Here is a 26,680-nt window from a genome sequence, read left to right as displayed (position 1 = left end):
GGAGGAAAAATATCACGTGTTTTAATAGGAGGAAAAATCGCGTGTTTTTATAGGAAAATATAGGAATAAAATGCTCGTATATAATACAATTTTGGGGCTTAAACTATGTAGAAACATCTCAAAAAAGAAAAAAATAATAACCAGGCCTAATTGGATTTTAATTTTAATTGGAAAATTCAGAGGAACTTAATTAAAATATAATATAATATTAAAAATCCTAATTTCGGTGTCTATTCAAATGTGATCTCGATAAAAGCAGCTAAATTTTGATAAAAACTATACAAAAACTTCGACTAAGTCAGAAATATAGGATATTATAGGACCTTTCGTGAAATTATAGGTGATAATATAGGACTGGTTCAAAAATTTAGGATTCTATAGGAATTATAGGACCGCTGGGCTCACTGCAAGATTGACACAAAAAAAATTCCAAAAAATAAAATAAAATATATTTAAATATTTAAAAACCTTTTAATTTTTCAGTCAGTAATTCTTATAATAATAATATTATTAAATATTTGTTCCGAATAAACACATTCCTTTGTTAAAATTTAATCACTTTGATTGAAGACTCACAAGTTGCTTTTGCTCTTCTTTTTTAAATACGCGCACTTTTAAAAATAAAAAAACACAACAAAACTCTCGATAGATGTCGCCGCTGTCGTCAAAATATTATAAAAATTAGTCACTAATTAGCTGCCGCTGTAAGTCGCAAATTAATTAAATAATTAATGAATTCTTTCTCGAGACGTAACATCTTGTATAAATACGCGCGCACCAATAATTTAACAACTTTTAAAAACACATTTTATATAAAATTGTTTAAAAAGAAACTTCGAACGAGTTTCAAAATTAAATAAATATTAAAATCATTTTTAACGTCGACAATCAAAGGCTTATTCAACGTTTCAAAGACTTCTTGCAAAATATGCGCAAGTTGAAATCTATTTTAGCAGACGACACAACGAAAATTCTCAAATCAATACATTCGCCACGGCAATTATTCCGCCATTTGCGGGATGTTATAGGCCTAGTCGCGAGACGATGCTGGGGATTTAAAAATCCCGTAGCAGACGACATTTCTACACTTTAATTATTCGCCATGCCGAGAGCGAGGCTTAACAGCCGTTATTTTGCAGCAGAGAAAAGTTAGGCTTAGCGCAAACATTAGAGAAAAAGACAATTGTATTGCCTTGCCATCTGCATCGCGAATACTAGGGGATTTTGAATTTGTAGCAGACGACAGTACATCCAGTAATTCTCCTAACACATAGTCAATACTCATTTAGATACTCAACTCAAAAAACCGTGGACAATTGCGCATTAATGGACTTAACTAAACAGGGAGAAAAACAACCATTAAGCCTTGCAAGCTGCATCACGAATACTAGAAGATTTTAAAGTTGTAACAGACGACAGTACCTCCCTCTAATATCGTCAACTACCTTTTACATTCTCCACTAATTTTAGAGCTCGAAAACGGTTACGAAAATAGAGTTGAACCCTAACAAAGTCGGAGCTAAGCCTTGCACGCCGCATCGCGAATAATTCCCGCACCTAAAAGAACCTAGCTACGAAGTTAATTTTGAAATTTATCTCAGCTCAGCTCAGCTCTCCTCCTTTTGTTATCTCCCAATAAAATAAATATGGACGGAAAAACACGCTTCATCGTTATTGTTCTTGATCAGTTGATGACGTCATGGGTTATTTGGGGCGGGGGGGGGGGTGATGTCATGGGGGCTGGGGTCGCTCAGATCAAGCGAGAGTTTTTCAGATACTGTATAAGAACGGAGTAGACGAACTTGTATTGAGCCAGAGTTTGAATGGTCAACATTCGTTGGTATCGCAGTTGCGTCAACAGTTTCGACATCTCCAGCGTCTACAAAACAAAAACGGGACTAAATCTTAACCACTAGTGTCTTTGCATTGATCGCGTTGACCAATCAGAGAACGAATAATTACAACAATACTGTACTAGAAGTAACCTACTATAATTTTGGCAAGTATTAGACAAAGGCTTAATTACCACTAATAATGAAGAACCCCGCAGTAGAGAGGTATAATTTTTTAGGTAAAGGGGTGTGTTCAATATTTTAAAGTTTGCTATTGTTGTCCCCCCCCCATCCCTATCAGAAGTTAATGACTTCTTATCCTGGGAAGTATTGGACTTTAACCATATCCGGAACCATCTCTGTTAGCCAACTTCTTATTAGGTCCGATCACCGCGCCACCTACGGCGCTTCTCTCATTTTGAGCTGGCAGGCTGATTTGCGCGCCAGCAGCGGACAAGTAACGAAACTTTAAGGTGTGTCCTGTGGTTTGAGGTAACGAATCAGAAACGGCTCAAACTAGTGTAGGGTCCTAGGCCCACGGATTTTTATGGGTTTTAAGAGTTTTAGACAGACGGCTTTTCAACCATTGGCGCTTAAGAAGTTTTGAACACGCCCCACAGTTTGAGAGCCACAGCCTCTCGGCATGGGATTTTTTTCAGTAGACTAGATCGTTTTCCTAGCGGGGAGGAAACTTTCGACCCTCTTTTACGATTACCATAGGCAATTTTGACTAGCAGGGATGGATACTATATAAAGCCTTAGTGTCCAATACTTCCCAGGATAAGAAGTCATAAACTTCTGTCCCTATCTATAGGGACTTGGCAGTACTACGTCATGCAACGTCAGACTACCTTCCACTAGAGCTAAAAAACATACCAGGAGGAGGAGCTTATATACCTTTCATTCTGTTAAAAAACATACCATAATGGCGCTGGGGGCGGAGTTAAGCTTGAATTGCCAAGTCCCTATTCTGTTAGAATGTTCATTGGGCTCTATCATACGTTCATAAGATATGTTCCATAAGTTTGTCACTGGTTACAAACTGGAGCTTGTCATAGATTCAGGGTAAAGCAACGCCTGGCGAGGCGCTGCTGTCAAAGACTTAGTAAGGCAGACTAAAGAGGAAGATGGACTGCAAAAACAAGTTTAGTCTGCAATTCTCGCTTCCGTCGCTCTCGAACTAGCTCGAGCTGTAAGTCTCTCAGTAGCATTACCAAGTATAGGTAGAGTAGTCATACTTATGGAACATATCACTTATAAACTTATGGCTCTATTGAAACACCTGTACTTAGTTCCGTGTCTCATTCTATAATTCAAATGGCAGATGACGTCTACTAAAAGATTCATTATCTCGACCCCACAGAGAAAACCAGACCTTGGCCCAATCGAGAGCTTTCAGTTGGAGGAGGAGCCGAGTCTCGTGACATGATAATTTACGCTGCCATATTGGTGGGTTTAAACTGTGGGAATGAAGCTGAGACCACCCAATATGTATGGCTACCAGAACATGTGCGGTAAGATTTGGGAGGGTGTGACGTACTACTATGATCCCATCGGAAAGCTCTCTATGGGCCTTAAGTGCCGCTCCTTCCGTTAGGTGGCGCAGTGAGCGGAACTAATACTAAAGCTCCCTAACAGAGCTGGGCTTTAAATAAAAGGCCTACGTCATAATAAGGCGTTACCGGCCCCCTGGCAATGAAGTACTCTGGCAGGGTTTGTACAAAATTTTTACATTGAAAATCCCTGACTTTTCCAGGTTATCCCTGATCATTTTAAGGTATTTACCAGAGACCACTTCATCATTCACACCTGGCTCATATTTAGCATTGCTCGAAGAAATCATGGTTTGATATACCAAACGAAATCCCTGACATATCCCTGACTTTCTAGGAAATTTTTTTAAATCCCTAACTTTTCCCCCTATTTTTCATATCCCTGACTTATCCAGGTTCCGTGCGAACCCGAATATTTGCTAAAATCACAGAGTCCCTGGCCATCCATTCAGAGTCCCATACTCGACAGAATATTATAATCATAAAATTGTGTTTGCCCAAGAAAGAAAGTAGTAGTAGTTGTGGTTAGTTACCTCTTGGGCGTTGTCGAGGGCGTAGAGCATAATGTCGGCGAGAATGGTGACTCCGGAGCGACCGACTCCCGCGCTGCAATGGACTAGAACGGGAGAATTGCGTCCCCGACCAGGGGCAGCTTCGTTCACCGATAGACGACGCACAGCGTCAATTTCTTCCATGAAACCTTACATAATATAATAATAAGAACAAGAACAAATTAGGAACGCGCCTCTCCATCTATCCACTTAACACGAAGAAGTTAACTGTCGTGAGGTAAACAGACACCGAAGTTAATCTCGTTAAAATTACCGCCAATGAATTTTCCTCGACATTTCCTAATTATTACTCGGGACCTTTATAGCCCACCATCTCTAAACATACAAGCATTATCAGAAACCGAGAGACAGTGAGAGCAGTTACACTCCCACACAGGGATATGGATTAAGCAATTTAGCACACGGGGGCCGAGATAATACGCGCGCCCTTAAGGGGTTCCACCAGAGGATTGCGGGGTCTCTATCCTTACCCGTGCAAACGGCAGAACGCCTTTTAATAATAATAATAATAATATTCTAGGCTTTGTTTCCACACTAAGCCTGTGGCTTATTTACAGGTGGGTCCCTTTACAATGCATAGAGGGGTGCAGGGGGCTAGCCCCTATGTCACAGCTAACCTACAGCGCCCTATACTAACTATTACAGTTAACCTCTGCAAGTTTTTCATGGAAAGGAGAAACCGGGTTAGACCGCGGAGGAAAACTCCTTTTAACAAGTGGGGAGAGAACTTGCAAACTCTACGCAGAAGGATTTGCTCCCAGATTTCACCCGGTGCCACAGTCCGGGATCGAACCCGGGATCCTCTTGCTGCGAGGAGAAAGCGCTAACCGCTACGCCACCCCACTGTTCCAAAGCTACCGCGCTCGCAAGCCGCCAGTGGAGCCCTTTAAGTCGGCCAATAAAGGAACAGCAACCCCCTACACGAACTAACCAATCACGGAAAAGCTTTATGCCGGAAATAGGTTTATAGAAAGTAATACATAATGTTGGCGATACAAACGTTAATTTTTGATACTACTGCTACCATATGAGCCTATTCACGGCTTGTGCCCTGTGCCACGGCCAGGAAGATAGTCATATGAAGAGGGGGTCTATACTATTCTGAGATAAAGAAGGGCTTCTCACAGGGTTCATACAACTTTTGGAAAACAAGTTTCCCTGAGTTTTCCAGGTTTTTCCCGTATATGGAGTATCCTATCGTGCAAATGTTAACGAAGGAGGGGCGGACAAATAGGGCTATAACATACTCAAAGGACATCCCCGTATCTCTAATATAACCAGAGTTATGAGCCTCCAAATTTAGTGTAATGTTAATCCTATGGAGGGAATATTCACGAACATTTTGCTTAATTACTTGGCCCCTGTTTGACGCAAATTTACCTGAATTTTACTAAAAATTCTAAATTTCCCTGAGGTTTTTGTCAACTATTTATTTCCCTGATTTTTCCAGGTTTGTATGAACCCTGACTCAATGGCGCCCCCTATATGTCCCCCCCCAACCAAGATGGATATTTCCACAATAAACGAACTGTCGACACTACTTTTTTATTAGCGGTGAAACGGACCACGGCCAACTTAGAAACTCGACATTTTTTTTGGAGTTTCCAAGATGGCCGTGAACGGACTAAAACAAAAACGCGGAATTCTCAATGGAACTACTTTTTCTCGCGCGTGCGCAGAGTCTAAGAGTAACAAAGGTGTTAATGTTTAGTGTTTGCTTACTTAGGAAGCCCTGTAAATCTTGGGGAGATCTGTGGTCCGGCCAATCAGTGTACTGAATGTGCCAGACGGAGCGTTGTGACCTAGAAGGAGCGTGATTCAACGTCAAAGAACACGTGACGTACGTCGACGAAGAAACGCTGAAACTACGAGAAATCTGAAACTACCAAAGACAAAGAACCAAAGATTGTATTAACACTTAACGGCGAGTCCCAACCCTAATATAATTCAACGCTAAAAAAACGGGATAGTAAAAGAAGGAGTTGAGTCATTTTTACCTCGTTGACTCTGATGGCGGCGTGGTCGCTTTGGGGCCAATACGGGTGACACTTCTCCTTGCCATTCTCCTAAAAGCCAATCAATCATTAACGAATTAAAACATCGTTACAGCTATCAATCAAAGGAAATCAATAGAAATAACGCGCAAACTGAGAGTATACATTATGGAGGGTTATCGCGCGCCTTACTACAGCATGAGATGTTTAGCGTTGACGGAGTGATGGTCTATCCGCGGCAATGTAAGTCTCTCCGAGCGCCACGCCCCTACCTTTGGCGGGATGGATGGTTAAGCACTGTCAGCATTTTAAAATTGATACTAGTCCTCATGAATTAGCTTCTTAAAACACAGGCACGGTTCGTACAAATTTATTGGAATGAAATTCCCTGACTAAATTCCACAAATTTCCCTGACTTTTTAGGTCCATTTTCAATTTCCGTGATTTTTCCAGGTTTTCCAGGTTTTCCAGGTCGTGTACGAGCCCTGACAGGAGCCATTCTCTACGTTCCCGTACCATACGACCGTACCAAAAAGGCCACCGAGGATGCTGGGAGGACTTCGTTGCCTTACATGGCGGTACAGAGACGAGGTAAAGGTACTAAGACTTCATCTGGCCTCTATCCTCCAAGGCTTAGCAACGAAGTATATCAAAACGCCACTAAGGATGCTGGGAGGACTTCGTTGCCTTACATGGCGGTACAGAGACGAGGTAAAGGTACTAAGACTTCATCAGGCCTCTCTCCTGCAAGGAGGTCTTAGACTCTAGCTTCAAATCACCACTCTTTGACTGGCATTTGGGGGAATGCGTTAGAAATTGTAGAAATACCAGTCTCTGAGATGAGATTAAGCGCTGGCTAAAAGCAGTTTCTAGGCCTACTTTAGCGCGCGCACTACTTTATCTTCGTTGTGATAAAGAGAATATTGGCAGCTCGCCTTTGTCTTTGGTATTACAACAGAATGGTAAGGAAGACACTGTCATGGACGTACCTGAGTTTCGGTTAAGCTGACGATGAGACTAACTTGTTGCTCCCAGACCATTTGCCAGAAACTGTGAACGGTATTGGGCAGAGGACCTTGCGCCGCGATATAAAACCTCTGCGCGTTACCCACCGTCACCTGCAATTAAGACACAAAGTCAACATTCCCATTTGACCGCCAAATTTGAAGGGGGATTTTCCCCAGTGGTGTGCGAGTACTCAAGCTCGAGTATTCGAGATACTCAAGAAAGTTTCGAGTAGCTTTTCAGCTTCTTAAATACTCGATAAATGCTCGAATCCAAGGCCTATAAGTTTAGCAGACGATGTTCGCTAAAAAATTCCTTGATAATGAATAGAGCTATCTCAGAAGCCTTAGTGTGACTTAAGCCATGCTATTTGCCCATAGAACCAAAACGGTACCAAAGATGGTCGCCCACTACCACACCTAAGCCTGTGACGTTTTAACCTAGGCACTGACGTTACAACTGAGATAGCTCTATAAAGTGAATTTCCTATTGAAAAGTGAGCATTTGTTTTTAAAATAACCCGCTTAAGGTTTAAATTGTTCACTAACAAATTAACAATCTTTTAAACTTGTTATATATTGTGTAATTAAAGTTCGAACATAAGTGTTATTTTCTATAGACAATATTTAAAATTGGCGCGCGAGCTGCACTGAGAACTTAGCGTACTCTGTCGGGGTGGGGTGCAGTCAAAAAAAATGGAGCTAATGTAAAGTCTATGGCAGTATATTAAACTTTGAGATTAATTATAAATTATACAAATTAGTTTAGGGGTTCGATTTCTTTTTTAGCGGTATTATTGCATATTAAATCATGGGTTTTCGCTACAGGTATTCAATTTTTAACATTATGATTTCAAATTTTATCAGTTTAACGTGCCCGTGTTGTGTTATCGCGATCTATTTACTTTTGTTGCTGACCCATCTGCCAAAACCTTTTTATACCCTCGCTGGGTACACAAGGGAACGCAACAAACAGCAGGCATTTACAATTTATTTCTTAAACCCTATCATAAGTTTAGATTTCATTTTTAAATTTAACACTCTTCTCGTACGTTTTGCTGGGGACCGACAATACCTTGACTGCACCCTAGCGGCTGCTCTGCACTGTGTCTGCACTGGAGCTGCTCTGAGCGCGCGCGATTCAATTTTAAATATCGTCTATAGAGTTAAGAAATTTACTTGATTAATGCTCGACAAGTAAATATTTGGGGCTCGATAAATACTCGAAACTAAAATTTGGCCTAATCTAAATACTCGAAAGACTTTTCGATACTCGGCTCGATGCTCGATAAGAAATTTTTTTTTGATACTTGGACTCGGCTCGAAACCGAAACAAGATGGCACCGGCCAGATTACACTTTTGCGCGACCTCTAGTGACTAGAATTAGTATTACTATATTCGCTATAAGATGACCCCGACAAATTTATAATTTCCGGTTTTTTCCATTGTTTATAAAACAGCATTCCGATTATGAATAAAACCAATCTAGTTAGAATTTGGTTTACAGTTTAATTAAATAAGTGAATCGCGGCCGTTCCCAGGCGAAGATTATCTCTTCACGAGATACGCTTTACCAAATAACTGTAGCCAGAAGGGAATAAGAGAGAAGGGAGACATTAGAGCTTGCTATGGTAACGAGAGTCCGACCAACCTCAAGAAAACCGCGAAAACTTTGCGCAAAAGTTAAAAACGAGACTCTCACACCACTGATTTTCCCTGGCCCATCAATTAAGTCAGCTGACAAAGAGACAAAGAAGGACTTACGCTGATGCGGGAGGCGTTGATGTACCCGGTCCTGTTGTCTTTGGTGGGCGTGAGTCGGACGCGGTTCTCCTCGTAAGGAAGGACATCTCGGAAGCGGTTCCTGTTGGCGTTCTCGGCTAAAAGAGCCGTCGTGAATTCCGCCATCGGCTTCTTCTTGGGAATCTGTTCGAACTCCAGGAAGAATTGACCTTCCGCCAATCGCGACTCCAGAAGCTGAATCTAAACAAATCACCAAACAAGTTGATAAACAAAAATAAAACCTCTTCCTCCGAGGTATTTCTTAAATAATTAATTAGATATAATTGATATTAATTATTTTAATCGTCATTAATTTAGCTTAATTATAGTTATGTCGTTTTAAGTCAGGGAATTATAGTTATGTCGTTTTAAGTCAGGGGTGTGCGATACCCGAAACATATTTTTTAGGACCCATTAACGGGTACCCGAGTCCCAATTTAAAGACTTTGGCAATACCCGATGCCGAGTCTGACGCGTCCAGTTCATGACCTAGCCGATCACCGCGTACGTCTTAACCCTAACAATGGTTATAATGGAGTAGAAGCCAATATTGCTTTCCGCGAACACGGTGACAGACAGACACACAGACAAGTCCAGTATAAGACGTCACCGTCACTCGGAGAGGTAAAAACTCCCCATGACGTCATCATTTAAATACCTAACGTGTATATTTCATTAGCAAAATACCCGAATGACTTTATAAGTATCGCGATCCGCGCACGCGCAGTACGCGAGAATTTTTTAAAAAGGGTACTCACCCTGGAATCTCTGGACATGGGGTTGGCCTCATTGTCGAGACCGCAGACATCGGGTGGAGAGAGAGTCAATCCGTTCATGGCGGCCACCAACATGGGTCCCATCGAAGGAGGAGCCGGCCCATTTTGAGTACCACTATTCTGATTGGCCGAAGCGACAGTCCCAGCCTCGCTACCGCTACCCCCGCTTCTCCCGTTAAAAAGCGCGGGGGCGGGGCCAGTGGGGGCCACGTAAGGAGGCGGCGGCTTAATGACGACGCTGTTGAGAGAGCCACCCGTGACGTCAGAGCCCGTCCTGTGCACCAGGGCGTTATGCCGATTGGGCGAGGCGCTACTGGCAGCTTGATGCGCGGAGGAGCCGGCGCCTGGGTGGTGGTGGTGGTTGGGGCCTTGGTGTCGCAGAGTCAGGTCAGGGGTGCTCTGGATTTTAAAGGGGTAGGCGGGCGGTGATTGGTCGACGTGGTGGTTGAAATGATTAAAGTGGTGGTGCTGATGGTGAAGCGGATGGTGGTGGTAGGAGGAGGAGGAGGAGTTGCCCTGATTGGTCGATCGAGGCACTGCTTCCCTAGAGAGGTTTGTTCGCGTGTGAAGTTCGGGAGTGCTCCACGTTTGAGCCGGTGGTTGCATAACCAAGCTGGAAATAATACGGTGGAAATTAGACGCTAGTGACAAATTTGGATTCAAAAGTAGCGTCGTCCGTCCTTCGAAATTAACAAAATTTGTCACTTGAATATCGTGCTAATAAGCCTTGGCGTACGCATCGGGAATAAAGTGGATTAGACTCGACAGGGTTCATACAACTTTTGGAAAACAAATTTCCCTGAGATTTCCAGGTTTTTCCCCACATACTTCCCTGAATTTTCCAGAATTACGAGCCTCCAAAGTTTAGTGTAACGCTATTCCTATGGAGGGGGTTGTTTGTTTACGTTTTGCTTAGTTACTCGGCCCCTGTTTGTCGTAGCCCTAAGTTTTTAGTATGGTTGGATGGGGGACAAATAGGTTATAACATACTCAAAGGACATCTCCGTATCTCTAGTAAAACCAGAGTTATGAGCCTCCAAAATATAGTGTAATGTTAATCCTATGGAGGGTATGTTGATAAATATTTTGCTCAATTACTCTAACCCTTATTGTCGTAGTCCTACATTTTTAGTATGGTTGGATGGGGGGCAAATAGGACTATAACATACTCAAAGGACATCCCCGTATCTCTAATGTAACCAGAGTTATGAGCTTCCAAAGTAGAGTGCAATGTTAATCCTATGGAGGGTATGTTGATAAATATTTTGCTCAATTACTCTAACCCTTATTGTCGTAGTCCTACATTTTTAGTATGGTTGAATGGGGGGCAAATAGGACTATAACATACTCAAAGGACATCCCCGTATCTCTAATGTAACCAGAGTTATGAGCTTCCAAAGTAGAGTGCAATGTTAATCCTATGGAGGGTATGTTGATAAATATTTTGCTCAATTACTCTAACCCTTATTGTCGTAGTCCTACATTTTTAGTATGGTTGGATGGGGGGCAAATAGGACTATAACATACTCAAAGGACATCCCCGTATCTCTAATGTAACCAGAGTTATGAGCTTCCAAAGTAGAGTGCAATGTTAATCCTATGGAGGGTATGTTGATAAATATTTTGCTCAATTACTCGGCCCCTGTTTGACGCAAATCTCCCTGATTTCCTTGAATTTTACTAGAAATTCTTAATTTCCCTGAGTTTTCCCCTGAGGTTTTTGTCAACTATTTATTTCCCTGATTTTTCCAGGTTTTCCCGATTTTCCAGGTTTTCCCGATTTTCCAGGTTTGTATGAACCCTGCTCGAGCAGTATTCGTTTCGGAAATACTTATTATAGGAGCGCCCGAGGGGCTGATCACTTGCGAGATTTGAAGGAGCGACGGCCCCCTCGGAACACACTCATCCTATTTGCCCCTAGAACCAAAGAGGTACCAAACATGTCCACCGCCCACTGCCAAAGCTTAGCCCAGTAAGTTTTACATAGGCAGTGACATCACAATTGAGATAACTCGATTGATTATTTATCGCGAGTTGTAATAGAGCTATCTCAGAAGCGTAAGTGTGACGTCACCCATGCTATAGAAAGCATTCAATTGGAGGAGGAGCTGAGTCTCGTGACATGATAATTTACGCTGCCATATTGGTGGTGGGTTTAAACTGCGGGAATAAAGCTAAGACCACCCAATATGGCGCCGAAACAGCGCCGGTAAGACTTGGGAGGGGTGTGAGTCTAGGGATGCACCGATATATCGGCTACCGATAAATCGGCCGATATATCGGCCTATCTTTTTCATATCGGTATCGGCCAATATCGGCTTCATGTAAACCGATATTTTCGGGAAAAACTTGACAAGTTATAAGGCACTCAATGAATACTAATTTAAACACATCACTTATATTTATACCCACAATTTAACATTTCCCTTTAAAAATGCAAAGTTTTCCACTATCTCAGTTTTATTCCGTTGTTCACGACTATGATAAAGTAATTTCCCTAGTTTCCCATACATCCAACAAACAATCGAAGTCGACACTGACGCTCTCTAATGCGTTTGGTGTCACTAATGTACACTTTGAACTTTTCACTTGTGGTCCAAAATTTTGCTTATAACGCTACTTCTTTTTGAACAAAGAACGGAGCTGTATTTTTACTAAAAACCAAATTAGACCACACCACTTTTTAAGGAAGGGGGTTAAGGCTAAAATATGTAGCGGTACCACATTAGACGAAATGTGACACATGTCTCTAATAAAACGAAGTAAAAACGTAAATGGTCCTAAAAAATGTTGATTCTACTCTTGGAAACGATATTCATGGAGAAATACTATTTTTTAAGGGGCGATAATATCGGCCGATATATCGGCTACGAATTTCTGATATATCGGCCGGCCGATATATCGGCTGTACCCATATCGGTGCATCCCTAGGTGTGACCTACTACTATGATCCCAACTGAAAGCTCTCTATTTGCCCATAGAATCAACCGAAGTGGTACCAAACATAGCCACCGCCCACTACCAAATCCGTGACGTTTTACCTAGGCACAGACGTCACAATTGAGATAACTCTATAGATTATTTATCGCGAGCTGTAATAGAGCTATCTCAGAAGCCTTAGTGTGACCAGGGTTCATACAACTTTTGGAAAATTAATTTACCTGAGTTTTCCAGGTTTTTCCCGTATATGTAGTATCCTATGGAGCAAATGTTAACGAAGGAGGGGAGGGGGCAATAAGGACTATTACATAATCAAAGGACATCCCCGTATCTCTAGTAGAACCAGAGTTACAAGCCTCCAAAGTATAATGTAGTGTTAATCCTATGGACGGAATATTCACGAACATTTTGCTTAATTACTCGGCCCCTATTTGATGCAAATTTCCCTGATTTCCCTGAATTTTACTAGAAATTCATAATTTCCCTGAGGTTTTTGTCAACTATTTATTTCCCAGATTTTTCCAGGTTTTCCCGATTTTCCAGGTTATTATGAACCCTGGTGACGTCACCCATGCTAATTTTCCCCTAGAACCAAGGAGGTACCAAACATGGCCGCAATCTGCCGGCAAAGCTAAGCCCGTGACGTTTTACCTAGACACTGACGTCACAACTGAGATAGCTCTATATTAGAATAGGTTAGTGGCACCAGACTGCTTTTGACTAGATTATCCTCTATGGATGTAGTTAACATGTTGTGTCACTACTCTATAAGACAGTAAGGGAGCTCCGAGGGTACCGAAAGGAGGTGACCTACTTGGAATATGGAGCCATGGGATGCAGTCCGTTGTTGTTGTTGTGTTGAGAGTGAGGTGTCCCACTGCCGTGAATGGAGTTGTCACTGTCAATGTGGCTCAGGTCGACGTAGTTGCGATAGTGAGCGTACGGATGGGGGGCGTGCCCGTTACCACCCCCGCCACCTTGATTCAGACTAGCTCGACTGTCAGTCATCGCCGAGAGCCGGCCCCCGGACACGCCCCCTCCGCCACTCGACACTGAAACGTCACCGACACTGGAACTACGAATTGAATGCAAAACAGAGTTCAGTATAATCGGTAGAAGAAACGGATAGCTCCAGTGGATCCCCTACAAGTTGACTTTCCTTACAAACTCCAGTTTTGGCTTGGCGAAGGCAGGAGGCATTTGTGGGCGGGATTTATAAGTGCATGTATAAACCCGCCCACTAGCCTTCGCCAAGCTAAACCCGGAGTTCAGGAGGAAAGTCAACTTGTAGGGGATCCACTGGACCCGCGCTATGCTTTAAAGGGACTGCGAAGAAGGTATGGGCAGGTGGGGGTAAACATTATTTGAAATACGTCAGAGGCACCACGTGACCGAGGAGAGGCGTAGTTCAAAGAAGCTTAGTTCGTTTTATTTCGAAAGCTACCACTTCATGGAATTGGCTGGTGCTGCAATCTGGCGAAAAACAAGGACTAGATCAGCGTGGGAAATAAGACGGTGGCACAGGGCAAATGACCAGTTTAAAAATTGCCTGGACCAGTTTAAAAATTAAATCGGAGGGGGGTCAGTGGTCCACGGGACCACTAAGAAAATTCAAGGGTAACCAGAGTCCAGACATTATCTCAACTATTTTAATTACCCACTTCTTTAGTTTAGCAAACGACGACGCGTCCTGGTCAATGGTCATGGACCAGTTTATTTATTCCAGGCCAGGCGGGGTTGCTATTCCAATGTCCAGTTTTAAAAAAATCCTTATTTCCCACCCTGGACTAGATGTTAACTAGTCCCACTCCATGAGGACCCTTTGTATCTTGGCATCACGTGAAGTCAGTGACGACGGTATTTCAAATAATTTTTACCCACCCGCCCATGCCTTCTTCGTACAAGTTCGTAGTACTCCCTTAGAAGAATGGATATCTGACCTTTGAACCCCGTACTTGTGTCTGATGGCCGTCTCGTAGTCGGGCGCTTGTCGGTAGGAAGGGAGCGTCACCCTTCTCTCGTAGACTCCGACCAACTGACTGACGCTGGTGGAGCGGGACTCGGCGGAGGGGTATAGCTGGCTGTCGCTGCCCACCAGGGCCCCGACCCCGGACGACGATAACGGGATCTCGTTGATCTCCTGGGAGGAATGGAAGACGCGATGTCCGCTTTGTAATCCGCCCCCCGAAGAGGACGAAGACCCGCCAAGGACCTCACCCCCTTCCACCAATCGCGATGAAAGCGACAAATTCGACTGAAAGCAAAATCATTTTTCCCCAATCTTTAATTTAAAGTAAGAGTTCTAATCGGCTATTTTGGAAATTGAGGCTTAAATAAAAGCAGCAAAGATTTGAAAAGGCGTCCAAACCAAAACCTTAACAGAACCTAACCTATTCAAACTAAACATGTCCTAACACACGCAAACAGAACCAAATGTGTCCAAGCATGTCCAAAGCCAAATCTACCACGAATCTATCCCTGACCACCAAATTTTGCCAGTATATACCTGGGACCATTTTAAGTACCGAAGAGTCCACTTCATGGTCACCCCTGCATCCCACGCAATCATGGTTTCATATAACAAACGATATCCCTGACCTATCCCTGACTTTTCCAACTTATCCCTGACTTTTTGTTTGCCAATATCCCTGACTTTTTGTTTGCCAATATCCCTGACTTTTTGTTTGCCAATATCCCTGACTTTTTGTTTGCCAATATCCCTGACTTTTGGTTTGCCAATATCCCTGACTTTTTGTTTGCCAATATCCCTGACTTTTGGTTTGCCAATATCCCTGACTTTTGGTTTGCCAATATCCCTGACCAAAATTGGCCAATATCCCTGACCAAGGTTTGCCAATATCCCTGACCAAAGTTGGCCACTATCCCTGACCAAAGTTGGCCACTATCCCTGACCAAAATTGGCCAATATCCCTGACCAAGGTTTGCCAATATCCCTGACCAAAGTTTGCCAATATCCCTGACCAAGGTTTGCCAATATCCCCGGCCAAAGTTTGCCAATATCCCCGGCCAAAGTTTGCCACTATCCCTGACCAAAGTTGGCCAATATCCCTGGCCAAAGTTGGCCACTATCCCTGACCAAGGTTTGCCAATATCCCTGGCCAAAGTTTGCCACTATCCCTGACCAAAGTTGGCCACTATCCCTGACCAAAATTGGCCAATATCCCTGACCAAGGTTTGCCAATATCCCTGACCAAAGTTTGCCAATATCCCTGACCAAGGTTTGCCAATATCCCCGGCCAAAGTTTGCCACTATCCCTGACCAAAGTTGGCCAATATCCCTGGCCAAAGTTGGCCACTATCCCTGACCAAGGTTTGCCAATATCCCTGGCCAAAGTTTGCCACTATCCCTGACCAAAGTTGGCCAATATCCCTGGCCAAAGTTGGCCACTATCCCTGGCCAAAGTTTGCCACTATCCCTGACCAAAGTTGGCCAATATCCCCGACCAAAGTTGGCCACTATCCCTGACCAAAGTTGGCCACTATCCCTGACCAAAGTTGGCCACTATCCCTGACCAAAGTTGGCCAATATCCCTGACTAAAGTTGGCCAATATCCCTGACCAAAGTTGGCCACTATCCCTGGCCAAAGTTTGCCACTATCCCTGACCAAAGTTGGCCAATATCCCCGACCAAAGTTGGCCAATATCCCCGACCAAAGTTGGCCACTATCCCTGACCAAAGTTGGCCACTATCCCTGACCAAAGTTGGCCACTATCCCTGACTAAAGTTGGCCAATATCCCTGACTAAAGTTGGCCAATATCCCTGACTAAAGTTGGCCAATATCCCTGACCAAAGTTTGCCAATATCCCTGACCAAAGTTTGCCAATATCCCTGACCAAAGATTGCCAATGTCCCTGACCACCATTTTAAGTACGTGTTTACCAGCAGAGTCCACATCATGGTCACCCCTGCATCCCATATTTTGCATTGCAATCATGGTTCCATATAACAAACGAAATCCCTGACATATCCCTAACATCTTAGCAAGAAAACTTTAAATCCCTAACCCCCTATTTTCCAAATCCCCGACTTATCCTGACCAGGTTCCCTACAAAGATCTCAGGGTTCTATTTTAGTGGAAGGGTTACACTAAGACTTACTTTGTCGAGTGTTTGAGTGTTCTGTTGAGGTAAGTGTTGCGTGGAAGAGTAACTGTTCAGGTTGGACTCTTGACTCTGTCTTTGATGTCCCCCCTGTTTGTGTCTCTCGTTCAACCCGCTCTGCTGACCGCGAAAGGGAAGAGGAGACGCGGCGTCTTCGTCATTGGGGGGCGGTGCCTCCGAGTGTCGGGCGCCGGAATCAATCAAGGTTATCCTGACATCTTCCGGCCTGTAAACTCCGCCCTCATCAGCATACTGAACGTACTCCTCCTCAGTGTGGTAAACGCCGAGTTCGTCTAACCAAAGACACCGTGGAATCATCATTAAAGAGTGACCATTCCAACAAAGGATGCTATTCCGTAGTTCAATTAGCCTTATTGGTGATCAGCGCCACCTAGCCATAGCGGCGGCGACTTTGAGAACTAGTGTAATCGGCAAGGCAACCACTCCAGAAGTCGCTAAAATCTGGTGACGTCACTGACGGGGCACTCTCGGCCCGGGGTCTGACCAAAAATTAGCCCGTGGCTTTAATTTATCTAAGGCAGCACGCCAAGGCTTAGCGCTACTTTAAAAGCTCCAAAAACGCCATAAAATAAGTGTGTTACCTTTAGGTAAGTGTTGGATATGGTTGAGAAATTAGTTTGTAGCCCGATTTAATCCCTAATTATTTAATTTAATTCAAATAACGAGGCTGAAATTAACTGAGATTTAAAGCCGCGAGCTAATTTTTGGTCAGACCCCAGCCGAGAGTGCCCGTCAGTGACGTCATCAGATTTTTAGCGACATCATTCTGGAGTGGTTGGCTTGCCAATTACAGTAGTTCTCAAAGTCGCCTAATTGGCCCATAGCCCACTTGATGACGCACGCTGGCTGCACGCGCTCTAGAAGCCCGTCCAAACGAGTTTTTATACATGTTAACTCGCGAATGCGGCGCGTCACATAGGTTCGGTCTAAACTTTCAAACCCGTCTGGTTTTAACATGGGCGTCTTAGGGAGGGGACCAGTTTTTTCAACGTTTTTGATAATATTAGTGCATCTACTGGTGATGATTTTTAATTTTTATAAAAAAAACTATTATAGCTGAAGACTTTAAATTTTACAGGATAATATCAAACCTTTCAATACACGTCCCATTAAAAATTCAAGAAATTTGAACCAGTAGATGCACTATTTGGGCCAAAAAGGTTGATAAAACTGGTCCCCTTCCATAGACGCCCATGTTAAAACCAGACGGGTTTGAATTTTAGACCGAACCTTTATTCTCATTCTTAGGGTCGATTGAGGGGGCTTCTATAGCGCGTGCAGCCAGCGTGGCTATGATTGGCCCTATTCCTATTCAGCGCCTCTGGCGGAGGGTCTGGAAACTACTCCATAGAGACTGGAGGGTATCTTGCGCAATACAATCCCTTTCAAAGATTTAAAGACCCAATAAAAGCGCAACAGTTCCCTATCCCAATTCGGGTCTCTTTGTTTTTCATTGTACAATCCAATTAAAAGGTAGATTTCAAAGCCGCCCACCCATTATCCCCCATAGTTACGTAATTCATTAAACAATTGACTTATTTAATAACTTATTACTAATTAAATTATTTAATTACGAAAGGCGGAAGTATTGAAACACGCGCGGTAACCAGTCATGAACTGGACCCGTCAGACTCGGCATCGGGTATTGGCAAAGGCTTAAAATTGGGACTCGGGTACCCGTTAACCATGTCCTAAAAAATATGTTTCGGGTATCTGGTCGGGTACCCGAGATTTTGGGGTACCCACTCTGGGTAAAAGAAATAATAACAATAAGTGGGTGGGTTTCTTACCGAGTGATTCCTGACTGGCCATAATTTGATTGGCATTCTCTTGATTGACAGAGTAACTCGGAATTGACGAGCGATCCCTGAAAGGACAAGTGAAAAGAGCCAATAGACTTAGAGGGGTGCGTACCACCACACCGGGGGGGGGGGTGGCTCTGACTTACTCTCGATGTTGGGGCGTGTTCTTGCGAGTTTGATGGGGGCGTTGGGGCGAGGGGGCGCCGTTATTGTAGGCGGCGTGTTGTTGGGCGCACATCTTCCAGACGTACTTGGCCTGGTCAATGTCCTCCAGGTGGCACTGGACGCTCTTGTCGCGCTCGTGGCACTCGATGCCAAAGTGGCGTCGATGGTGCACCAGATTGACAATCTCGGCCCATCGGAAGGAAGCCGGCGCTTGAGAGGACGAACCCTTCAAGAAGATGCCATTCATCGAGGCCCCGATGTACAAAATAGAACCTAGGTGGTCCTGAAACCAGAACATAAGTACTGCTCACAGCTAGGGTTCATACAACTTTTGGAAAACAAATTTCCCTGAGATTTCCAGGTTTTTCCCCATAAACTTCCCAGGTTTTTCCTGTATATGGAGTATCCTATGAAGCAAATGTTAACGAAGGAGGGGGGGGGGCAAATAGTACTATTACATAATCAAAGGACATGCCCGTATCTCTAATATAACCAGAGTTATAAGCCTCCAAAGTTGGGTGTAATGTCAATCCTATGGAGGGTATGTTTACGAACATATTGCTTAATTACTCGGCCCCTGTTTGACGTAAATCTCCCTGATTTCCCTGAATTTTACTAAAAATTCATAATTTCCCTGAGTTTTCCCCTGAGGTTTTTGTCAACTATTTATTTGCCTGATTTTTCCAGGTTTTCCCTGTTTTCCAGGTTTGTATGAACCCTGTAAAATCCTATAAAACTCCCGACTAAACAATTATTCCCAAGGAATATTCCATCAAATTATTTAACACTACAATTTAAAATAAATCAATGCATTTTGGAATAATTTCTACTCCAATAGAACCTATCAGCTTTATCCTCTAAAATCCTATAAAACCCCCTACTAAAAAAATATAAGACATAATAAAGGGTAAGGACTTACTTTGGTGCTGAATATTTGTTGAGCGTATCCTTCGAGGTTTTTGCATTCGGCGATGTAATAGATTTCAGCCAAGGAAGTGGTCAGTCCCTTCAGGTCGCGATGAGCCAAAATGACGCGTTCCAACAATTCCTCGCGAGCCTCTTTGCTCGTTATAAGTAACTGCGTGCGCGTGTCCCAGGTTCAAGAAATAAAGACAAGAATGAATAATTCCACAAATGATCTCCAGATCATTACCACCGACAGAGGCAGGTGGAGGGAAAGGGGCGGGGCAATGTCTTACCTTGGGTAAAATGGCGAAATTGGTCAGGTACTCCGTCGTGTGACGTTCGGGGTCATGGTCCGAAAACTCCGCTGCAATGACGACACAATTTAAAACGCGGCTATTTCAGCAATTATATTAACGCAACTATCATCAAATCAAAAGTATGAAGATATAAGAGCAAAAAGTGCACTGCTTTATTTGAAACTTGCTAGCAACGTGTAATATGAGAAGCCCCCTCCTTCATCCCCCAAATAGTGTCGACCCCCGCCCCTTCTGCGGTGTATGATTGCCTTCCCTCTACGTAGAGGGCACAGGGAGGGGGACAAGCCGTGAATAGGCTAAATATGGTACTAGAGGCTGCTAGCTCTATATAGTACCAAAAAATGAACAGGTTTGGTTTGCCAGATAGCAGCACGCACTACTTTTTCAATTGTCTCTTTTATCTGATTGGTTAGTTAATACGTGTAGGCGATTGGATAATTGAGCGGGTGGAGGGTCGTAATTTGTTTATTTAAGGTTACACGTCGTCTACAGCCAGTGGGAATTCTTAATGAAGTGTACTTTTTGTTTTTATATCTATTTACTTTTGCTACGATCATATCATAAAGGATAGTGTTTCAAAAAGGGAGGGTAATTATAGGACCAAGTACGATAAATTTCATTGAACACGGGAATTTTGTTAACAAAAAGGCAGGGCGTTGCGCGATTGGTCGGAAGTGCTAATTTAAAATTATCCATAAAATCTTAGCCAGAAAATGAATCTTAAAATCATTCTTAAAGGAATAGCGATGTTGTTTAAAAATTATCTCAAATGTAAACAAAACCTTAGTTTTTTCTGAGTTTAAACTCTTCTGATTCCAAAAAAATATGCTTGATCAATATTTAAATATGAGGGAAAACACAGAAAAATTTGGGGGGCAAAAGCAAATTTGCGGGGATTTTTGGCATCTCGCGGAAAAGCCAAGCGCGAGCGCCCGAGACTCCCGAGTCTTCTAATTCCGTGCGAATCTGAATAAAATAGGCTTAACGCTGTGACACTAACAGGCGTCACGTGAGCGACATCTAGAGTGCAATCCCCTCCCCGGGGGTAAGCAAAACCTAAGTCTTTCATTGTAACAAACGCATCGGGGGGTCTAGTATTCTCGGGTTGAGGACTGGAGAAACGCCGAAGCGGGGCGGCTCACAGTCAATCACAAAATAAATAAATATTCAATGGTCCGCCGACAACTTTACAGTCCCTTTAATTTCGATAATTATCTTTGTCAATTCTTAAAATTCCCCGGGCCTACTTTTGCTAAGTTCATCTTCCCTTTAAAGTAGTGGGCGGTGACGTAACGAGGAAAGGGAGGGGGGGGGGGTACTTACCTTGCAAAGAGAAGGCGGCCAACATGACGGCTTGTTCGGCGGTGCACTTCAAATGTCCCTCCACAAAATCAGCCTTCAATTGCAGGAAAAAGAAATTCCTGCTCAACACAAGCAAAAATTGGTCAAAATCATAAAAGGGACAATGAAATGCTCAGACAACCATTTTTATATTCGAAGTATATTGATAAAATAACATCAAAACTTTCGCTAAAACCTTTCGGTTAACTTTATAGAATTTTCAGAAGTTGACGAGCTAACGATTTTTAAATAATAATTATAGCCCACTCGACAAGCGCGAGCAGCTTGCGTCGTGTTGCGTGTGATTGAGTGGGCTATGTTATAATAAAAACCTTTCCGTTAACTTTATAATATTTCAGAAGTTGACAAGCTAAGCCTAAGACGGCTTTTCTTAATAATCATAGCCCACTCGACAAGCGCGAGCAGATTGTGTCGTGTTGCGCGTGATCGAGTGAGCTATGTTATAATAAAAACCTTTCCGTTAACTTTATAATATTTCAGAAGTTGACGAGCTAAGCCTAAGACGGTTTAATAATAATCATAGCCCACTCGACAAGCGCGAGCACAGCTAGTGTCGTGTTGCGTGTGATCGATTGGGCTATGTTATAATAAAAACCTTTCCGTTAACTTTATGGAATTTTCAGAAGTTGACGAGCTAAGCCTAAGAATGTTTTTTTAATAATCATCATAGCCCACTCGACAAGCGCGAGCAGATTGTGTCGTGTTGCGCGTGATCGAGTGGGCTATGTTATAATAAAACTAGTTGTAATGCGAGTAACCAATTAGGGACCGACACATCATTTGCGGCGCTAGTATCGAATAGTCTACTTTTTAGTATAGGGATGGAGTTGCGCATCCTCGAATTTTTTCAAGCGCATCATTTATCCATGGTGGAAATTCCATTGATGATTTTGATGTTATTATTTTATCAATATAAATCGATTAAAATATAGTGGTCAAACCACTTCACTCTCCCTTTAAGAATACTTAGCATTACACAAAAATGGGATTATTGTTATCATACTTATTCTTATTATGTTACTTAAAAAATGCGTTTATGACCTTTGACCCGACATTAAACCCCGATTTTTACCGCGATTGAAAAAAACCCAACTATTAGCCTAAGTGCTAGCTTATTGTAACAAAGTTACTTATGGTAAAATAGCCCCATTAATAAATCAAACGCATTTTGACCTTTGAACCCAAAACGAGTTCAGTCAGGGAACTACATCTTAAATTATTTCTCAACCAATGGAAAGATTGGGTCCTATCACACTTATCGTTACTACCAGCTATTTATGCTGTTAAATTAATAAAAGGCGTCTTTGACCTTTGAACCCATAACGAGTGTCCAGTATCTATTAGCCCGTCAGTTGAACTACACCTTAATATATTTCTCAACCAGAAGATTGGGTCCTATCACACTTATCGTTACTACCAGCTATTTACGCTGTTAAATTAATAAAAGGCGTCTTTGACCTTTGAACTCACACCCGAAAATCCCAATGACACCTTAATTTCTTAGGAAAAGTCTTATTGGGATCATACTTATTGTCACTAAGTTACTCGCGAATTAAGAACTAACCTGGTGACTTCATCGCGGAGCAACGTGACGTCACTGACGAAAAAGATGACGCCCAATTGCAATCGAGTGGGGGAGTCCTGGGCGTAGCGGTCCAGCTGCTTCTTGAGCGGCCGTTCCAGGTCCACCCACCAAAGAGAGCCATACTTGGACAGGTACTTGAGTCCGAAGAACTCGGGTTGCTGGAGTCCCAGTCGCTGACACAAACTGGCCAGGCACTCCTTGCCCAGGGACTGAGAGGTCAAAGTGCACTCGACCACCGTGTTGTCCAACATCTCCACCGAGATGACAAAGACGTTCTTCGTCTTGACATTGTACTGGCGACTCTTCTTCAGCTTCAGTTTGAACGGCATGGCGCCGAGCCGCCCCTAAGAGACACCCTTGCGATTCACCACTCCAACTGCTGACAGCAAACGCTACCAATTGGCCCTGTCACCAAGAATTCAGAATGATTCACGACACTAATTAATAATAATAATAATCTAGGCTTTGTCTATGAAGGGATTTCCACACTAAGCCTGTGGCTTATTTACAGGTGGGTCCCTTTACAATGCATAGAGGGGTGGTGGCTAGCCCCTATGCCACAGCTAACCTACAGCGCCCTATACTAACTATTACCGTTAACCTCTGCAAGTTTTGATGGAAAGGAGAAACTGGGTTATAGACTGCGGAGGAAAACCCCTTTTAACAAGCGGGGAGAGAACTTGCAAACTCTACGCGGAAGGATTTGTTCCCAGATTTTCACCCGGCATTGCCACAGTCCGCGATCGAACCCGGGATCCTCTTGCTGCGAGGCGAAAGCGTTAATCGCTACGCCACCCCACACGTAATTAAGAGTTACGTATTTGTGTTAGGCTCTTCAAGAAACCCTTCCCAAAAAAATCAAAATTTACTCCCTTTCTTCTTGAAATTTGCTGCCATTTTTAAATCCAAAAATACAGGATTTCATACGACAATGTTAAGAATATTATCTTATTTGTATTTATGATATTACTAGCTGTTATTCCCGCGGCGTCGCTCGCGAGTAATAAGAACTTGCATCAAAATGTTATAAAGAATGGGTAGATTTTACTGATTCCACTAATATTTTTGTAGCACCCTAGGAGCGAAGGCCCTCGGCGTTGCCCGTCAGCCCTAGGGATGTATTTTTTATTACTTTTCACGCGGACATTATTCCATAAAGAAGGGTTTTTAACTTTTTGGCCGCCATTTAAAAAGATGGCAACAAATCGAACCCGAAAGACCATTCAGCCCGTCTATAGGTTAAAGGAAACCAGTGTACTAAATATTTGTGAAATCGGTTGAAAAACGCGGACTTTGTTGCATAGAGAAGATTTTTTACATTTTTGGGTGCCATTTTTTAAGATGGCGGCGGATTGGAAAAAATCTTTCTTAGTACGTGCCTACTAAAAGTATGAAAATGGCCAAAAGTCGCGAGTCATCAGAGTTTCGCCGTAGTTGACCGTTTTATTGGCGTAGCTATACTGGGCCTGTTCACTCCCTTAAAATAGGTCTTGTGTTAATTCGCGGTTACGCGGTTACCGTCGTCTGCTATTGTGTATGCTAAAACTTCCTCGATTTGTGTTTGTAGTCAGGACAGAGTAGCTGGTAATGTTTTAAAAGGTATTTGAAGGTATAATATGGATTTAAGTAAGGTTATCGAAGCAATAGAAGAGCACATAAAACTAGATACGTTTAAAACAAATCTCGGTAATTTAGCTATAGCGCGAGCAGCTTGCGTCGTGATGCGCGTGATCGAGTGGGCTATGGTTAAACCAAGGAGCATAAATGTCTGAACTACTTTCAGTCGCGAGTTTGCAAGTCCATCAGTCACTAGTAAACTAAATAGTTATTGGCGAAACTTTGATGTCCGCGTTTTTTAACACAGGCTCTATGGCCATTGTCATACTTTCCCTCTCATCCACATTTGCTACTACTTATGAGTAACGTTCCTGCAAATTTTCAGCCTTCTAGGGCAAGCGGTTTGGGCTGGGCGTTGATTATCAGTCAGTCAGTCAGGACTTTGATTTATATAGATATAGATTTATTATAAGCGAGTCAACTTTACATTTGGAGAATTATATTTATTAGAATGCGCGACACTTGACGCCCAAAATTGACAGGTTTTAGGCTTAGCGTCCCATAGAAAAAGCATTAGGTTTTTGTGGTACAGTACATTCGATAACATCAAAACTACAGCGAAGTTACGTTTCGGAATACTTTTAAATTAACGAGTAACTATTCCAGGTGTGCCTTTCCAAGTTTCATTAACAACAATTAAGTCCAAGTATGTTATTTTAATTAAATTGTAAATTATGATAAAACGGTTTCTATATAGGACAGCTTATTCCGTATATACTCTGTTCCAGCTTCAGTTGTCAGCACGCGCAAAGGAAGGTCTCTATGTAACGTAGCTTTGCGCGTGCTGACAAGAGACAAAGGAAATCGGGATTTTCAGGATTTAAAATATTCTAAAGTGCTTTTTTTAGCTGAAATGCACGGACCTAAATTCTAGTAGGTTCTGAATAAAAGTTGAAGTACCGCGACTGTCAACTTCATAATAGAGTCGGTGACTAATAAAAATTTAAATAATACTAATTTAGACTATTAGGGATGGATCTAAGTATTAATTTTACATCAAAAACCAATTTTTACCTATTTTTTTTACCATTATAAAAATTTATTAACTTTCTAAATATTTTGGAGTCTAAAGAAAGAATTGTTGCAATTTTTAATAGCGCAACGTTGCTTGATAATGTTTGAAGGGCCCGCCATTGCCTACAGCCTACTACACCTATTTGAAACTATAGCCTAGAGGTCTGTGCATTTGAGCTAAAAAAACTGGCGGATATTTTAAATCCTGATCTTCTTGGTCTCTTGTCAGCAAGCGCAAAGCTACGTTACATAGAGACCTAACTTTGCATGTGCTGACAACCGAAGCTGGAACAGAGTATGTACAGAATAAGCTATCGGCAGAGATAGGGAGTTGCCTATCCTGTAGTGTGAAAACAAATTTCCCGACGCGCATCCTTTATCCAATCTGTATGCGATTAGCTTCCACAATGGAGCAATATTAAGGTAGTCCTAGCATAAATATAGGGCACTATTAAGTAAATCTTCGTTTCCACTACGATACAAATACTCCTTGGAAAATGTTCGTGCCAATAAAAACAACTTAAGCCTCGGTCGGGTAGTGTCTCCTATCCTATTCAGTAAAGTTACTCACCCGCTTTGAACATTCTAATTGTCTTAACTAAAATAACGTTTTAATCCCGCATAATTTTCAACTTGAAATCTATTAATTCGCATTGTTTGTAACAATGGCCAATTTATGTAAATTAAATTAGTTACGTCTCGAATACATTATATCATCGCTAGTCTGGCGTAACAATCGAGATCCGCCTCGGATTCCTCACAATTGACATCATTAGCGTTTTTACCTTAATTAGGCCCGCGCTTACCTTAATTAAACTTAAGAAAATGGTAAATTACTTACTTAATCGAAGCGTAACTATCATTTCGGCAATATTAATCCATCGAAAACGCGGAAATCTTATCAAATATTTGCAGACGACCGGACGCGAATTCCTAAACGACTGTCTCATTCGCAATTTCCCGAATCTAGAAGTTCAATCGGTTCAGTTCAGTTTCTAGAAAAATTGATCTCATTCTTCCCAATTCCGCTTCCCACGGAGTATCGTTATCGGAGTGGAAAGTGAAAGTGAAATAAATTGCAGATAGAGGCGTATTTCTAAATATAGGTTTAAGATGGCCCATGAAAAACAAAGCTTAAGCCCTGCAATATCGCGAAAAAAAACCCCCCAAGGACTAGGTATAAACTATTCCCACTCCATGTGGAGTCCTTGTACCTTGGCGTCACGTGGTTCTTCTGATGTATTTCAAATAGTTTTACCCACCTGCCCATGCCTGCTTTCCTTTAACGTGTTTTTCTACTATTTCGCAAGATGC

The 26,680-nt window shown here is 42.6% G+C and overlaps 1 protein-coding gene across 1 annotated transcript; it reads right to left on the bottom strand.

Annotated features, from left to right (window-relative positions):
- Positions 1-451: 451 nt before the first annotated feature.
- On the bottom strand, positions 452-26,428 carry Pez (protein tyrosine phosphatase non-receptor pez). The gene is made up of 17 exons (XM_089845161.1): positions 26,208-26,428; positions 22,715-23,140; positions 21,112-21,209; positions 19,765-19,835; positions 19,485-19,643; positions 18,547-18,848; positions 18,389-18,465; positions 16,575-16,870; positions 14,395-14,708; positions 13,269-13,529; positions 9,497-10,127; positions 8,721-8,939; positions 6,941-7,069; positions 5,955-6,023; positions 5,680-5,839; positions 3,919-4,085; positions 452-1,879 (listed from the first exon to the last, which is right to left on the bottom strand). Exons 2-17 carry the CDS (start codon positions 23,062-23,064, stop codon positions 1,751-1,753), a joined length of 3,432 nt encoding a protein of 1,143 aa, XP_089701287.1. The 5' UTR covers positions 23,065-23,140; positions 26,208-26,428; the 3' UTR covers positions 452-1,750.
- Between the last annotated feature and the right edge of the window lie 252 nt (positions 26,429-26,680).

Source organism: Phalangium opilio, unplaced genomic scaffold, assembly GCF_054372755.1.
Source record: "Phalangium opilio isolate 3A_F unplaced genomic scaffold, DU_Popi_V2 ptg000009l_1, whole genome shotgun sequence".
NCBI lineage: Eukaryota > Metazoa > Arthropoda > Arachnida > Opiliones > Phalangiidae > Phalangium > Phalangium opilio.
The sequence above is the reverse complement of the archived record's forward strand: the minus strand, read 5'-3'. Positions and strand labels throughout refer to the sequence as shown.

Excerpts from the sequence above, each read along its gene's own strand:
- Pez (XM_089845161.1), bottom strand. The coding sequence starts at position 23,064 with ATGCCGTTCAAACTGAAGCTGAAGAAGAGTCGCCAGTACAATGTCAAG. Across the intron at positions 6,024-6,940 it reads TCAGCTTAACCGAAACTCAG|GAGAATGGCAAGGAGAAGTG; the intron begins GTACGTCCATGA and ends ATTGGCTTTTAG. Across the intron at positions 4,086-5,679 it reads AGATTTACAGGGCTTCCTAA|GTTTCATGGAAGAAATTGAC; the intron begins GTAAGCAAACAC and ends ATATTATGTAAG.